Raw genomic sequence first — 17,826 nt, 5'->3', positions numbered from 1 at the left:
ACTTAGGTCAGTTACAGAAAAACTTTCAATTACACACAAAACAAGAATATCAGTGAAACTGATGGATGCTCCCCGATGATTCACTTTGTCAATCTATGTGTTAATAACCACCTTTAAAATGTATTATTAGCCTTGGTGACCTTGACCCCAGTGACCTCAAACCTCCTCAAAAGGTAAATACAATCACTGTTAATAAAAAAAGTCATGGAAAATTGCTTATTAAGCTTAAGTTACAGATAATATATTACAAAAATAAATGTAGATCATGAAATGAATATTTTGTTTGAGAAAATCACCAAAATGATGTCCATTCCCAGTTTGATGTCTTATTCACAATTCACATAATACAGTGTTCAATGGCATATTTGTTTTTAAAGGGACTATAATTTTATTCTGGTTTTATGCCGGAGCTCTTTAGTTCTGAACTTCCGATGTTTCCAATAATCAATTTAAAGAACTTACCGGGTAATCACAAATAGCAAAACATGCAAACATCTGTAAAGTCCCTTTAATTTCATACATGTACTTGAACGTGGGACATCCGTCTTATTAAACGTATCTAGTAACATCCAACTATTGCTTTGGACATGTATAAGTTGTCCAATTCACAAAAAACATTGGCGTCTGGTCGATCTAAAAGATAATTTGTTTTTGTTTTTCCAAAAGCAATGATTTTCAATGATGGCACCAATGACAGGAGGTGGCGCCAATTCACATTTTCAACTATTTTAATTTTCTGGGCCGACCATACAGTTGTTATTTCCTATTCCAGGTTGAGTGTTCGATCTTTTACTTAATTCAATCATAATGAAAAATATAAAAAAAAAGGAAAAACATTTTTTTTCGAAACACATATGTTGCAAAGAGATTTTGAAGATATCTGTTATTGAATACAGTATACTACAAATGAAAGAAGCTTGAGTATAATAAACAAAAAGATAACGATTAAAGCCGAAGCTGTCCTATTTTTTTGCAGATATTAATAGGAACAAATGACATATGTTAGCATATTTAAGACTCGTTGACCTTGTCTTTTAGTGTACAATAGTGGACACAACTCATCGATTTAAGCAGAAGTAACATCGTTTAATTACTTTGCGATTTTTTTGTATAAACATATTTGTTGTAGAAAACATATTTTGAGAATGTTTAGAATTTAGTTTTTGGATTTATTGAATATACCGTAACATATTTTGGATGTATATAGTACAATATGTTTTTCACGCTATTGACTTCTAAATTGAGTTGATTACTAATTTATTCACTTATTTACATATTGGTAAATTGTAAAAGGTGTATATGTTCTGTATAGATTTGGGTTACAATATTAACGTTGAAAAATAAAAAGAAATATCAAAAAGAAACATAAATCTGCAAGATGTCAATGTGTCTGTGCATGTGGCAACTAGTATATGTTGAAAGCAATGGCTTGATGTCGTTCTCGAATTAATCGGGTGGAAATTTGCTCCTCACACAGGCAAAATACATTGATTTGCTTTCAAAAAGCCCACCATGTTGCAACTTATAAAGGTTCTAGAGTTTCCAAATGGGCTGTGGTTGTATGTGTATGCACATTTGTGGATGAATAAATCTTCGCCGAAATGTACTACATTGCCCGATTTTTAAAATATTGCGAAATTTGTTGAAAAAAACAACATATAAAAACTTTTCACCCTGAAGAATCATCCGTGAAATTTCAAAACATCCGGTCCTTAGCGCCTCCTCGGAAATAGCATTGGCTCATTTACTTATGCATCGCAAAATCAAGGTGGCTCCCGTGCTTAATGGCCGTGTTGTAGCTCCCGTCGCTTTTGGTCGAAAGACGGCTATCTTCACGCAGAGTTGTCGTCGTTCCATGCTCCTACATACAATCTCTGCCATCACAAGACAATCCTTTCAGATCAAGCCAATTTTTGTTGTTGTTGAAGTATTCTATTATGAAAAGTTGTATGTTTTATTTTGAAAATATTGTTTACGTTTAGGCTTATATTTTTTGTGATGACCTAAATTAAAAAAAAATAACAAGGGACAATTACTGTACGATGGGCTCGGCTATAATCACATGGTTGGTAATCGCCAGGAATTTGATCCAGCTATGCTTCCAGCCAATTCTGCGCCGTCAAGGGGCGCGTTGGAAGGCAAGAGAAGCAGCTTCCACCTTCACAATGACCTCATTCCCGTGAGTTATCATTGAAATATACAGTATAATGTGGATTTCAGTGATGATAATGATCACCATCAAGAATGCTTTTGGATAATTGGTGTTTAATTGATGAACGTGATAATTTTGTAAATACGATTTTCACCATGTTTGTTTATTCTGTTTATAAACGATATTGGTGAACATCTGAGTTCCACAAACCTTTGTACTCACGACATTGATATGCTTTAATTTGTAATGTTTGTCGATGACTTGTTGTTTTTTCAACTGATCCCCGTAGTGCTTTATTGCACTTGATTCACACAGGCCATGAGCTCATTTGCCGCTCGCAGACGGCCGCGTCTAAGTGTGCACAGTGTACAGCCGACGCCAAGTGTTAAGTTATAGTACATGTATAACTAAATGACGGCCTCGTTTCGACTAATAACGCTGTCTTTCTTTTCATATCAATAACGCATACCATCTTCGTAACAAGAGTTCCGCGGTCGGAGATGACCGCATTGAAGCCGGATTTTTGATTTAAATGACAGGAAAGTACCTTTCGTGTTTTTGTCAATGCAATACTTAAATTACTGAAATATTGTTCAAAGGTCAAAATGAAATGTAAGTACTTTTCAAGGCATGAGCAAAGTTTGAGATTCTAGGTCCAAGCATACCAAAGTTACAACAATTTTAACATTTTAACATTTAAGTTCACAGTGACCTTGACCTTCAAATGAATGACATTGAAATGAATGACCTTGAAATGACCAGTGGTCATCTAAGTGTGCTTGCAAACCTTTACGTCAAGTTTGAGATTCTAGGTCCAAGCATACCAAAGTTATAACAATTTTAACATTTTAACATTGAAGGTCAGTGACCTTGACCTTCAAATGAATGACATTGAAATGACCAGTGGTCATCTTCTAGTACTGGCCAATCTTTATTTCAAGTTTGAAGACTCTAGGTACAAGCATACCAAAGTTATAACATGAAATAAGAACTTTAACATTTTTACATTCAAGGTCACAGTGACCTTGACCTTCAAATGAATGACCTTGAAATGTCCAGTGGTTACTTACTAGTTCTGGCCAACCTTCATGTCAAGTTTCAAGACTCTAGGTCCAAGCATACCAAAGTTATAACAACTTTAACATTTTTACATTCAAGGTCACAGTGACCTTGACCTTCAAATGAATGACCTTGAAATGTCCAGTGGTTACTTACTAGTTCTGGCCAACCTTCATGTCAAGTTTCAAGACTCTAGGTCCAAGCATACCAAAGTTATAACAACTTTAACATTTTTATATTGAAGGTCACAGTGACCTTCACCTTCAAATGAATGACCTTGAAATGACCAGTGGTCATCTGTTAATCCTGGCCAACCTTCATGTCAAGTTTGAAGACTCTAGGTCCAAGCATACCAAAGTTATACCATGAAATAAGAACTTTAACATTTTTACATTCAAGGTCACAGTGACCTTGACCTTCAAATGAATGACCTTGAAATGACCAGTGGTTACTAACTAGTTATGGCCAACCTTCATGTCAAGTTTCAAGACTCTAGGTCCAAGCATACCAAAGTTATAAGAACTTTAACATTTTTTATATTGAAGGTCACAGTGACCTTGACCTTCAAATGAATGACCTTGAAATGACCAGTGGTCATCTGTTAATCCTGGCCAACCTTCATGTCAAGTTTGAAGACTCTAGGTCCAAGCATACCAAAGTTATACCATGAAATAAGAACTTTAACATTTTCGAGCACGCCGCCACCCCGCCCGCCCGCCCGCCCGCCCCCCCCGCCAACATCAATCTATAAGCCGAGATTTTTTCGAAAAAAATCCGGCTAAAAAGCAAAAACATAACACTTTTTCTGTTATAGTGAATGGTAACTTGCAGCTATTAAGTTTTCGATTTACTTAACGTGTTTGTACATTTGTACATATACATTGAAATATAAAGGCCGTGTTGGTCGGTCTCAAAATATTTTAGCTGTTTCTTTTTTTTATAAAAAAATAAAATAATCAATTTGACATTTACTAGTTTACAACATCCTTTTCAGCGCATTGAGTATGTGACAACTTGAAGAAAAATTGTGAATAAAGGTTATATTTGGATAGATATTTTCTTCCATTTGTTTTCCCCATGGTAGTTTTACCTTATGTGAATATGTTCAATAATATTGACGTAGAAAAACACAGTCTTCTCTTTCTACAACACGAACACATGGATTTTATAGAATCTTTATCAATATAAAAAGTAAAAGAATTTAAATGAAAGTTCTGACAAACACTAGTAATGTAAACATGAAAACAACATGAAATATAATTGACAGTGCATATGTTATCTGTTTGCATAATCAGAATATTAAGCAGTATAAAGTATAATTAATTCAGAAGTCATGTGCAATAGAATGCAATACTGTTAAGTATAAACACTATAGTATACGCGAACACAAATCTTCAAATAAAACAGTGAATGCATAAAAAACACAGTCATAGATTGCCAAACATTGACCTTCCTTTTTGGAACTTTACTATCATAAATTGACCTTCCTTTTTGGAACTTCACTATAATAAATTTCACGCAGAAATATACTCCTTTAATCCTCAGCACTTGTGTTTGTGGGATGTTCTTTAATCCAATACCAAAATGAAAATGATTGTATTCATCTTAATGGTACTTCATGCATAATGGTTTAAGAGTAGGAGCTATGATACAAATACATTGAAAAATAAGAATGGAATGTCAACAATAACATTTGTTTTTTACTTGAATACAAATATTTATCAATACATTAAGAACTTGATAATGTAGTGTAAACATGATTTTGAAAAAAATAAAATAAATTATATCGTTAGTTTATTATGAATCAGTAATTGCTAAGAACAAATATAAAAACATGCATTCCATACCGGTAATTGACAACTGAAGGCACAATTATATTTATTTTCAAACCTATTTTCGCTCACTATGTTAATTGCAAGAACAAACAAATTGTTCATTGGTCTAGGCCACAATTTGACAGCCTTTTTAATGATGGAGAAATACAACATACTAAACTTGTAACTGAGCTATGTTTTAACGAAAACTGGGATTAATGCAATTGCATGAGCTTAAATCGTCATCTCAAATTAAGCCTGTGCAGTCTGCACACGCTTATCAGGGATGACACTTTCCGTGTTTATGGAGCTTTTTACTAAAGGAAGTATCTTCTTTACACAAATACAGTGTAGGCGGAAAATGTCTTCCCTGATTCTGCACAGACTGACACAAATACAGTGTAGGCGGAAAATGTCTTCCCTGATTCTGCACAGACTGACACAAATACAGTGAAGGCGGAAAATGTCTTCCCTGATTCTGCACAGACTGATCTTGGACAACTACTCATATACATTAAGACCCGTTTTCCTAGAACGTGGCTCCATTGTTGAATCCGGACAATGGTTAATGACAGAATGATGAACACAAATTAAACAATAGAAAACATCTAATATGTAAATGGAAATGAGCATGAAAGTTTTCCAGCAACTTTTAAAACTCAAATAAAACAAAAATAAAATGTTCTCAGACAGCTTTGAAATAAAACAGAACTCCCAGAGTTTAAGTTATATGGAAAACATTCATTTGTTAATGGAAACAAAAATAAAAAAGTTTTTTTAAAGTTTACTTAAAGGTAAAGGATAAAACAAAAACAAATCTATACACAATAAAACATGCATATTGCATAAACCACTGTTTTCACTAGTTATGCAAGCAAAAACAGTGCCCAATATAAGTACAACTTAGCTGAACGTAATAGATGATTATTTTTTTATGAATATACAATGTAAACTGTGCTCTGGGCAATCAGGCTTAATGCATGTGCATACAGTTGCCCCCAAAAAAATTTAGCAGTAGACACAGGCTAATGAAGAACCACACTTTCCTCATGAACTGGATTTTTATTTGAAAGAGCCTGTCAATTTAAAATTCCATAAAAACGCATCAAGTTTTCTCAGAGCTCAGCCCATATTTTCTTAGGTTTCAAGGGGTCAGTCTCACAATCTTGTAGAATGTTATATCACAGATGGACAGATTGGAAACTCGTCAGCCGATGGATTTCCATGGATTGTCAGCAGAGATATCTAGAAAGTTTTAAAGTCGGATCCTGAATGAGCTGAAATACACAAGAAAATATACAAAACAAGGGACAAAATTGTCACAAAACCAGGTTTTCATTGTGAAAAAAAATCTGATAAAGGGAGACAACTCAAACTGAACTTTTGAAATGAACAAACAAAATTAACCCCCTTTGTAAGTTTGTTTTAAAATAAATCTATTTTTAGTTGTGGCGACCTTGACACAGATATTTGGACCTTGGAGATATTGACTTGATTCTTTCGTGCGACACACCGTCCCATGATGGTGAACAAATGTGCCAAATGATTTTAAAATCTCATAATGAATGACATAGTTATAGCCCAGACAAGCTCATTTATGGCTATTTTTTGCCTTTGAACTCAAAGTGTGACCTTGACCTTGGAGATATTGACGTAATTTTTTCGCGCGACACACCGTCTAATGATGGTTAACAAATGTGCCAAATGATTTTAAAATCTCACAATGAACGACAAAGTTATGGCCCGGACAAGCTTGTTCCGCCCACCCGCCAGCCAGCCCGCCCGCATTCGCCAATCTAATAACCAGTTTTTTCCTTCGGAAAACCTGGTAAATGAGCCTCATTCATGGAAAACTGGACTTCATGGATATGCTTATAATTGCATTGCCCAGATTAGCCTGTGCAGTCTGCACAGACTGGTCACAGGCTGATCAGGGTTGATACTTTCCACTTTTCATTATTGTTTGTTTAAAGCAAGTCTTTTTTAAATGAAAATCCAGTCTTGGTGGATTGTGTCAGCCCTGATTAGCTTGTGTGGTCTGTTCATACTGGTAGGCTAATCTGGGACAACACTTTTTGCACATTCATAAAGCACAGTTTTCCCTGATCAAGGCTCAATTTGATGTAACACACCAAAACTTTGAAAAGATCAAGTGTCACAAACAGTACAGAACTGCTTAAAAGGTTGAGAGACAGAAAGCAGAAAATGGTCAAAACAATAGCTTTAATGCTTACAAAATAAAATTAAGAAAATATTTTTGAGAACTAGTCGAGAACTTCAGATGCAATTTATTCTGCAACACATGTTCGCAACATTGTTTGCACTGCTTTTTAAGTGATACTACGATTGCTAATCATTTTAACTCGGCATGAACAATTAACAAGGTTATGATATATTTCTATTATGTCTCCATAGCTAGAAGGAATAACCTAATTTTATTTAATTTGACTCATCTGGATATTTTCAAAACTAACTAAGAAACTTTCATTTTTAAAACATAATCAAGGTCCTTTAAAACTGCAAAGCTTGTTTTTTTAAAATAAATGCTTGTTGTTAAGCTGCTATTGAATACAGTGATTTTTCCCCCAAAAAAATTACAGCCTCATACAGGCAGTTTCCCAATGCCAAAAAGGAAAAAATACCCAAATTTCTAAACAAAATTTCCCAAAAAGATGCCAAACTATTCCAAAAAACACAATAATTGGTTTTATGATTTATTATACAGTGATATAATTTTGCAGTTAAACATACGCTTATAAACAATAATTATTGGAATACTTTTATTTATTAATAACGTTTCATTTTTTCCAATTTCATGGATTATCACGCTTTTTTTCCAATCCAAAGGCACAGGCTGTAAAATATAAAGCTAAAAAATGACTGGAAAAGTGTTTATGGTAAGCTGCTTATGACTAAATGGCGAATTCTGAGGTCTTACTTCTATTAACCTCTAACCACTTAGATCTGTATTTTTAAGCATGTTTAGTCCCTTTGAAAGTTAAATGTAATAAAAAGACCTTTCTTACAAGATTAAAGTTTTAAAGGCTTCACCTCCAACCCTAAGATACTGATGAGCAGCAAACAGCATAAAACCTGAACAGACTGCGTGTTACTCTTGTTCTGCTTACTTGACAAAGTCCGGGGCTTTTGAAATGACGTGTTCAAATTCAGCAAAAGACAGAGAGTCATCGTCATCCAAATCAGCCTCCTCAAAAATCTGAAATCGATCAAGCAAATACTTAGTTTAAACCTATATAATTTATGCACAATTGCATGGAAAGCATAAGACTTATTAAAAGCTCTTGAATCCGTTAAATGGGTAGAACCAGTACTTGGTGTCTTCTGGAGAGATCTAAAGAGCTCTCCCACTGAGTTGATTCACCAGTTATCACCCAGTTTCTGGGCGGACACCATATTGAGTACTTCTATTACAAGATGACAATTTATTGAAATTGGTTATGCCATATTATAAAGTAAGGTAATTTTTAATTACATGTTTTAAGATGTTATAATGTGGTTCAAGTTAAAGGGAAAATTGGTCAAAGTAGTTTCCAGTTTGATTTGTTATCAGGCTTTCACTTTGCTAAACATATTAGTAATACATTATGCCACTTCTTTGTATATTGTGGACATCAGGAAGTATTAAAGACCTCTAATTTATTTTAAAACTATTAAAGCAAGAAAATAAAGCCTAAATACACCATGTACATTACCAATGAGTTTTACAAATATGTAAATGCAACTTTAGAACAGGACACCATGTACATTATCAATGAGTTTTACGAATATGTAAATGCTACTTTAGTACAGGACACCACGTACATTATCAATGAGTTTTACGAATATGTAAATGCTACTTTAGTACAGGAATCCACATACATTATCAATGAGCTTTACGAATATGTTTATGGTACTTTAGTACAGGAATCCATGTACATTATCAATGAGCTTTACGAATATGTTAATGGTACTTTAGTACAGGACACCACATACATTATCAATAAGCTGCTGCATGTCTTCCTCTGGTAATTGTTGTTCCCCTGTTAGCTTGTCCACCACTTCCTTCAAGTCCTTGCTCGATATCATGTCATCTTCATCAAAGTCTGAAATGTTTTTTACAAGTTGATAGGATACATGATGCATTCTAAGTGGAAGTTTGAACTATATGTGCAGTGACTAGCATAGTAGTGTAAATATTAATACAGCATGCTGTGAAAAAATGGGGTTTGATGCAAGGGCGTAAAGTATTGTCATTCTAATCAAGATTGACACTTTTCGCTTTTATTTTATTATTTTTTAAAGCAATTCTCTTCTCAACCCAAACCCAGTTGAGGCGGAAAGAGTCCTCCCTGATTAGCCTGTGCAGATCACACTGACAACACTTTTCGCACATCCATAAAGCCCATTTTTTCACAGCCAGGCTCAAATACATTTAGTTCATGCAAAAAGTATTCATACAAGCCTGCTGCCCCTCATCATCATTGAAATAAAATCTTTTCAGGATAACAAGGGCCTGTTGAACAATCCTATGAGAAATTATCATTATTATCAGGATCTTCTTATGCAATGTTGTCAAGTCATTTAATTGCTTGCATGGTGGATTTGCAACAGTTTGGAAGGGAACAGTTAAAAGGTTAAGCCATAAGCAGTGAACATGCACATACATTTTTTTTCAAAACAAGGTTTATAATTAAGATAGCACGGTGATTTTTACCCACATTAATATTGCCTTTTACATTTACAAGATTCGATGTTTAACATATTGGAAAATTATCTACCTACTTCCATGCAATGTTTTTCAGGTATAGCAGTGCTCCAGAGAGGATTTGAAAAGGGCAGGGGGATGGCTATTTGTCAAAAAGGCACTTTCAACGTGCTTAATTTTGTCAAAATGGCCACTTTTGAGCGCGAGGTCATTAATGGAATGCTCCCCGTGGCATATTTATTTTTATATTTATATTATATGTTATTAACAATTGCTAGAATATATTATTGCCATCATTATAAAACCATGCAAATAAAAGGAATACATTAATTACAATGCAATAAGAAATTTATAAATTATGATAAGTCTTAAAACAAGAGAGCCTGAAAGGCCCAAAGTCGCTCACCTAAGATAACAAGATATTATTGGGACAAATCTTCTGACCAAGTTTCATGAAGATCAGAAAATAAAATGTGGCCTCTACAGTGTTAACAAGGTTTTACTAAAGCCATATAAGGAAAAATGCCCTGCTCCCTGGCGGCAATGTTTTTCAACCAACTGGCATCATTTTCAAACTCGTTCAAGATATTATGGGGATGAATCTTCTGACCAAGTTTCATGAAGATCAGACAATAAATATGGCCTCTAGAGTGTTAACAAGATTTTACTATAGCCATATAAGGAAAAATGCCCCGCCCCTTGGCAGCCATGTTTTTCAAGCAAACGTAACCATTTTCGAACTCATCCAAGATATCATTAAGACCAATCTTCTGACCAAATTTCATGAAGATTGGACAATAAATACAAATACACTTGTATAGCGCAAAAACTATAAATATTCTATTGCGCTTCACAAAACGTCCTATATACACAGATTGAGATATCCTCTAGTATGCTTGCAGGTTACATGAATGCATCTAAGTGTTATGGAAACGCTCAAATAGGTACCGTAGGTTTTGAGCTTGCTTTTAAATGTTGTTTCCGAGTCAGCCGATTTCAAATGTCCGGGAAGCACATTCCACCATTTTTGTCCTATAACTGCAAGTGATCTGTCGGCGATCTTTGTTCTATGCCTTGGCACAGGGAACTTGATGTCTACTGATGAACACAAGCGGTAGCTGCCTTGTGTATGTGTAAACATCGATCTGAGGTAAATTGGCGCAGTGCCCTTAACGAACCGGAAAACAATGACAAGCACCTTGAACATTATTCTTGCCTGCACTGGCAGCCAATGTTATAGTTTTAGCAAGTCGGAACTACGTTCTTCATACGATGCGCAGGTTATTAACCTGGCAGCATTCTTTTGAATTCTTTGTAATTTGTTCAGCTGATATGCCGGAATGTCAGCAAAGAGTCCATTACAGAAGTCAAGATGGGAATGAATTAGACCATGAACAAGAATTTCAGTGGATTTTTGTGTCAAATGTTTCCGGAAACACCACAAGTTTCTTAACTGGCAATAGGCGACTTGGCATTTCTTACGAATATGCAGATCAAAATTTAAGGTACTTGACATATGCACCCCAAGGTCGCAAACATTGTCAACACACTTCACCTTACAACCACCAACTCACCAACTATACACACTACATGTAGTAATGTTTAGCTTTTCTAATTGTTGTTTTGTCCCATAAGCTATAATTTCAGTTTTTGCATTGTTCATTTTGAGCTTGTATCTAGTCATCCAGTTAATGATATTTTCAAGACAGTCATTCAGTTGATTAATGATGTTAGATTCACTTTGTTGATTTCCAGCTTTTATTTTAAAGGCAACTTTATGGTCATCAGCATAACCGTAAAGGTCAGCTGAATAGTTTTGACAACCCTGTTTAGACCAGCGATATACATTGTGAAGATAACCGGGCCGGCGCAAGAGCCCTGTGGGACGCCACAGCGTAGTGACATGGTGTCAGACGAAGCATTGCCAATCTTGACCTTCATGGTTCTGTCAGTAAGGTAGAATTCAATCCACCTGAGTGCAGTGTTGGTAATACAGAAGTCATCTTGCATCAGCTGAAGTGCTGAAGGAATGTCTATGGTGTCAAATGCAGCGCTAAGGTCAATCATCACTACAAGTGTCACGAGATTCAGATCAATTGATTTAAGAATATCACCGTACATCTTCAGCATCGCTATTTCATCTCCGTGATATCTCCTGTAAGCACTTTAATACTGGGGTAGAAGATTGTGGATGTCGACATGATTAGTTATTTGTGACAGTGCTGCCTTCTCGAGTACTTTGGAAAGAAATGGGAGATTGGATACAGGGCGGTAGCTCTGGGGTTCTTAGGGAAGATCTTTCTTTTTCAAAAGAGGCTTTATGAGAGCACCCTTCCACTCATTTGGAAATGAGCCAGATGTGAGTGATTTATTTATAATGTCAGTAACAATAGGTATAAAGAGATTTAAGTTATCTTTCATTTTTTTTAGTAGGAATGACATCTAGTTCACATGTTGTAGATTTAGAGGTCATTATCAGTTTAGAGACTTCATTCTCTGTAATTGGCCAAAAATCACTGAACGTTGCATGTGGCAGTCTTGAATCAGATGACTGAATGTTTGGGGAATCATGGCGAACAGAGATTTTGCCAAGAGTGTCCCGCAAATTGGCAATCTTGTCTGCAAAGCAGTGGAGAAAATCATTGGCCAAAGTGGTATCATCAGTGCGAGAAGGCAACTGATTTTCCGTGGATCGGCCCAATAAGGTTGAAGTAACCTTGTACAGTTGTTTCACATTACCTTCTGCACCACCTACCACATCTTGATAGTACTTGTCCTTTGCGCCAGAGAGCGCAGACTTGCAGCTATCTTTGACACCTTTGTAAACAGCCATCATTATTCCAGATTTATCGTTCAGAAAAACATGTTCAATCTTTCTCCTTGAGAATTCTAAGATATGGGGAATACCAAGGAACAGTCGGTCTACTGATATGATTCTTAACAACAACAGGGGCATGTTTGTCTATGATCTGTGTTGTTGTGTCTGAGAATGATACAACTAAGTCATCAACACTCTAAGAATCAGCTGAGAGTCTGTTCAACTGTGCAAGATCATGCTGTAGTGTATCATTATCCACAGCTTTCCAATAAAGGTAGCTCACGGACTTTCGAGATAACGGAGGACAAAGCTGTTGAATAAGGCAGCTTACAAAGCAATGGTCAGATAAGTAATAGGTAGATGTGGCCTCTAGAGAGTTAACAAGGCAAATGTTGACGCCGCACAACGCACAACTGAAAAAAGCGATCACAAAAGCTCACCATGAGCACGTTGTGCTCAGGTGAGCTAATAAAAAAATTCCAAACAAGCGGAACGTGTTTTGCCTGATTAGCTTTTGCAGATTGCACAGGCTAACCTGGGAACACACTTTAGGCATTCGCATTAAGCATTTTTTTTTTCCAGAGGGAGCCTCATTTAACAACTTAGACATACATGGAGGATAGACACCAATAAAAGTACCATATATTCTGAAGGCATACTCCACTTTCACATTCTTAGGTGCATTGTCGCTGAAGACGGACATCATGTCAAGGAAATCTTCGAATGTCATGTTGCCATCTTTACTGGAGGAAAATACCTGACAGATCCTGTCTCTGAATGGATTCACCTGAAGCAATGCATGTGTTACATTAGTCATTTAAATGAGTACTAAAACACCTCACACAGTCCATAAAGCTGCTTGTATTGTATCAAATTTCATGTATTGCATTGAAGATTTTTTTGGCACTTCAACTTTTTTCTAAGTTGATAAAAATGTGTAGACTCAGAAACTGATAGGCAGCCTAAATTACAGGCATCTAAAAACAGATTTGTTTTTTTCAGCTTCTCTATAACATCATTGAGTGATTGTCCTAAGATCAAAAACAAAAACCTTTCTGTTTGTTATGCATTAACTTTTGGAATCTACAACAGTATACTATAAATGGACATGCATATTTCAACCCCTGGAAAGGAAAGTTCAGTTATAGAAAGTGGCTATGTAGGCATACCTTTAATTCGGGTAATTCCAAAATTTCATCTTTTCCCAGCTTTGCATTTTTGTCTTTTGTCACTGCATCTGGATTCAGCTGTTGAAACCTCTTGAACACACTGAAAAAAACATGATGTACAACTTAGAAAACTGTAACACACCTGAATAAATTATCATTTTGCAGATGTGTTCTAATGTTTTGTATAAAGGGATATGGCTTTCATGACCACTATTGGGTATCAGTATCAGTTATAAATATAATGATAAGTCATTCAGGTTTAAACAAGAGATGTGTGTGTCAGAAACACTTTGCCCTCTACTGGGCCGCTTTATATTATTTAATTTATTTTTTCATTTGGCAGGAACAGATAATTTTTACAAGGGAAGTAATATTTATAAAGGGATATAATAAAAAATATTACTTCCCTTGTGAAAATGATGTGTGCCTGCTAAATGATGGTGGGTGGGTGGGTGGGTGGTGGTGGTGGCGACAGTGGTGGCGGTGGTGGCGTTGGTGGTGAACCATTTTACTTTTTACTGTGTTACGTTTTTCTTCGAAAGGGGGCATAACTAGGTAGAGATAATGCAACCTTAATTTCATTTTTGCCCGATGTTTATCGATACAATGCATTACAAAAATGCAGTTAGCCTTACATTTGGTAAAATTTAAATAAATTAAAAGGGATGCAAATGCTGTAACAAAAAGAACATGCATAAACAGTAGTTGTTTCCCTTGTTTGAACAATGCTAAATCCTTAAAATGCCTTTTTCCAGTAACTGTGACCTTCACCTGTGACCTTGACCTTTGACCAAGTGACCTCAAAATCAATAGGGGTCACCTGCGAGTCATGATCAATGTTCCTATGAAGTTTCATGATCCTAGGCCTTAGCGTTCTTGAGTTATCATCCGGAAACCATCTGGTGGACGGACCGACAGACCAACAGACCGACAGACATGAGCAAAGCAATCTACCCCCTCTTCTAGAAGGGGGGCATAATTATCTCCCTTTAAAGCTTATTACTTCCCTTGGATTAGTTTTTTTTCCTTTGACCTTAAAGGATGACCTTGACCTTTCACCACTCAAAATGTGCAGCTCCTTAAGATACACATGCATGCCAAATATCAAGTTGCTATCTTCAATATTTCAAAAGTTATGGCCAGTGTTAAAGTTTTCGGACGGACGGACAGACTAACTGACGAACAGTTCAACTGCTATATGCCACCCTACCAGGGGCATAAATGGAATGGGTATCAATTATTTTTCATATACTCTGTATGCCGGCATTTAGAGATCATTCATATATTTACTAAAGCTATGACAGCAATTTATGATAACTTACTGTAAGATTTCTTTCTTTGTGAAGTATGTCAGCTCCTTAAATGGAAAGTACATGTATGTTGATTCTAAATACCAAGAAATATTGTATAATTAAGACAAGTTATGACCTTGAAAATAGATATAAAACCTTGATAATAGATAATAGGAATATGTATATATAAATGAATAATACATGTATTTCCTTTATAAAAATTTGACTTTACCTAGAGGTTTTCTAAACAGTTGAATTACACATATACATGCTGAAAGACATGTTTTGACACATATTTTTGCATTAAAAAAAAAATTAAATATCAGTGCTTTCCACAGGCCATTTTACGGTCCCTTGGCAGGGTTCTTGAATTTCGAAATCAGAGTCCACGGGGTGCCTGAACTTTTCCGATCAATGCATTTTTGCAGTTTCTGCAACTATCCGTTCTAAAGATCAAAGCGATAATGATTAAACCGAAACTTTTGAAAGCCAATTTACGATCCTCTGATAATAACATGTCACAAGAAATATGATATCTACATATCTCTAATGCGTGTAGTCGGATGCTAGCCCAAGTCCGTTAGGAAATTGGCTACTAAGTCGTTTTCCTTAGCGTAGATAGTAATATATTTATTGTAATTTCAGTACACAAAATGAGGAACAGCATACAATTGGTGAAGTCATCCAATGCACTAGTGTTTACAATTAATAAGTATATAGTGTAACCAAAGTACATGTATATACTGAAGTATATTTATAACCAAATGCCCTATTTTCCAAAATTACGCGTGAAATGTGCCCTTTTTGGGGACGCTCCCCTCTATTTTGAAAAGCTGGCTGGAGCAGTTGCATGTGTCACTTTACCCAACTTAAGCCGCTTAAAGTCAGAGTGTCATTGTATTTGACAATTAATATTGACCAATGAGAGCGCACACTTTATGAGCTACAGCACTCAAAGGCATGGAATAAAATGTACCTGCAGTTGAATCATACAGATGACTAGTGAAGTACGCGTAATTGCCACAGAAATCTCGGCCAGTTAATTAGAAGAATGATGATGGCAACCGACTGTTATCCTCGTGGAAATTGTGCATTTCATGCTTTATACTGTCAATACATGTACATTGTTTCCACTTGTAAAGCGTTTTTAAAAATTATTGTTGAATTCATTACACTACTTTAATGTTATGTTGAAATCTCCAATGAGCATAACCAAATGTATCATCCAAAACCCACTCCCGAATGTTAATGTTAACCCGATTGTTATCCAAAACACTCTTCCGAATGTAAATGTTAACAAGAGGTTGACAAATTCTAGCTTCAAATAAACAGTTGCTAATTTATATCCTCTTGATTCTTTTTCTCATTAGAAAGGGGGCAAAAAGTATGCAACATGTACGTCATGTCATTTGCAATGGAGGCATGGTGTATTGATTAATATATAAACTTGCACACATAACATCAGATGATTAATGCATGTATTTCATCAAATCTTTAAATAGCCACTTAAGCCAAAATTCATTTTATACTTAAGAAAAAATTGTGTTTATGAAATTCTTGACCACTTTTATTGTCAATATTTATCAGAGTTTGCTTTTAAAATTAAATATTTTCAGGATTATCGGGTAATGAAAAGAAATTGGAAAAGTGGTATGCACTAATAGAGTGGTATTCATACAGATGTCTTGGGTAGTTGTTTCGAGTCGGATTATACAATCTAATACGGAAAAGGTTTTAAACAATTAAAAAACAGTTTATAATTATTATCACTGACTTAATAGTAGTTGATTTTAAGAGTCATAGCACACCAAATGACGTTATTGTAAAAAAGTACGGAGGGGAATGTCCTCCCCACCCCATCGGCCCCGGTACGTCTGAAAAAACTCCTATGGCAAGCACTGAATATGGCTAGAGGTTTTTTCATTTAAAGCCTTAAGGTTTTATACACGACGCAAGATAACTGGATGACATCATACGAATCACAATGTTACTATACTCAAACCGGGTTAACTCGCGAATCGGGTTGACTCGCTGTATTTCATTAGCGCCTTCTGGATTTTGTGTATGACTTACTTGTCAAATCTGACAAAAAACATCTCTTGCTACAGGTTGGATTTGTTTTTACAGCAGTTAATATTGAAAGATTTTCATTATAAACAGGAAATTGTCCAATTAAGTTAAGTTAAACATGATTGTACTTTAAATAATTTATCTGATATATGATGATGGTTTCTAGACGCAAGTGAATATTTCTCAAGTACCGCGACTTTCTCAAGTACTGTTGCAGTATAATTAAACCAGCATACATCAATTTAGTTCTGGCTACCATAACTTAAAATGTCGCTTTTTATGATTTTTGACCAGCGCGACATTAAAGTCTGTCAATACTATATAAACTGTATGCTGAAGTTTCTTTAGCTAACATCAAATAAGTACCTCCTATGGTTTGACTTCTTTAAACAAGCCAATACTCTCTTAATGAAGTATTTCATAATAACACTAAAATCGATATGGTGTGATTTACTAAATCGTGACAATATTTCATGACGTCATTAATTAAAAAAAATATTCAATAACTGTGCCCCCATTTCATATGTTTTGGTAAAATGCGTTTTAATTAATATTACGAAGCTTTAAGCATTTAGTCTATATATCGCTTAGAGAAAATATTACCTGATAATCAGTAAGCTCCTGTTCTGTAAAAACGCTTTGCGAGCCTCCCATTCTTAATTTTGACAGTCAGCCAAAATGCAACTTTGTTTACTTCCGTTTCCAAAATACTTGTAGCGAAAAAAGAAGAAAGAATCCGAAAAGGGT

General features: G+C 35.4%; 1 protein-coding gene across 1 annotated transcript; it reads right to left on the bottom strand.

Moving 5' to 3' along the window:
• Positions 1 to 4,374: 4,374 nt before the first annotated feature.
• On the bottom strand, positions 4,375 to 17,818 carry LOC127861553 (calcium and integrin-binding protein 1-like). Its single transcript, XM_052400161.1, has 7 exons — positions 17,683 to 17,818; positions 15,040 to 15,074; positions 13,718 to 13,817; positions 13,188 to 13,335; positions 9,019 to 9,128; positions 8,154 to 8,242; positions 4,375 to 6,302 (listed from the first exon to the last, which is right to left on the bottom strand). Exons 1-7 carry the CDS (start codon positions 17,731 to 17,733, stop codon positions 6,281 to 6,283), a joined length of 555 nt encoding a protein of 184 aa, XP_052256121.1. The 5' UTR covers positions 17,734 to 17,818; the 3' UTR covers positions 4,375 to 6,280.
• Positions 17,819 to 17,826: the final 8 nt, after the last annotated feature.

Source organism: Dreissena polymorpha, chromosome 16 (assembly GCF_020536995.1).
Source record: "Dreissena polymorpha isolate Duluth1 chromosome 16, UMN_Dpol_1.0, whole genome shotgun sequence".
Classification (NCBI taxonomy): Eukaryota; Metazoa; Mollusca; class Bivalvia; order Myida; family Dreissenidae; genus Dreissena; species Dreissena polymorpha.
The sequence above is the reverse complement of the archived record's forward strand: the minus strand, read 5'-3'. Positions and strand labels throughout refer to the sequence as shown.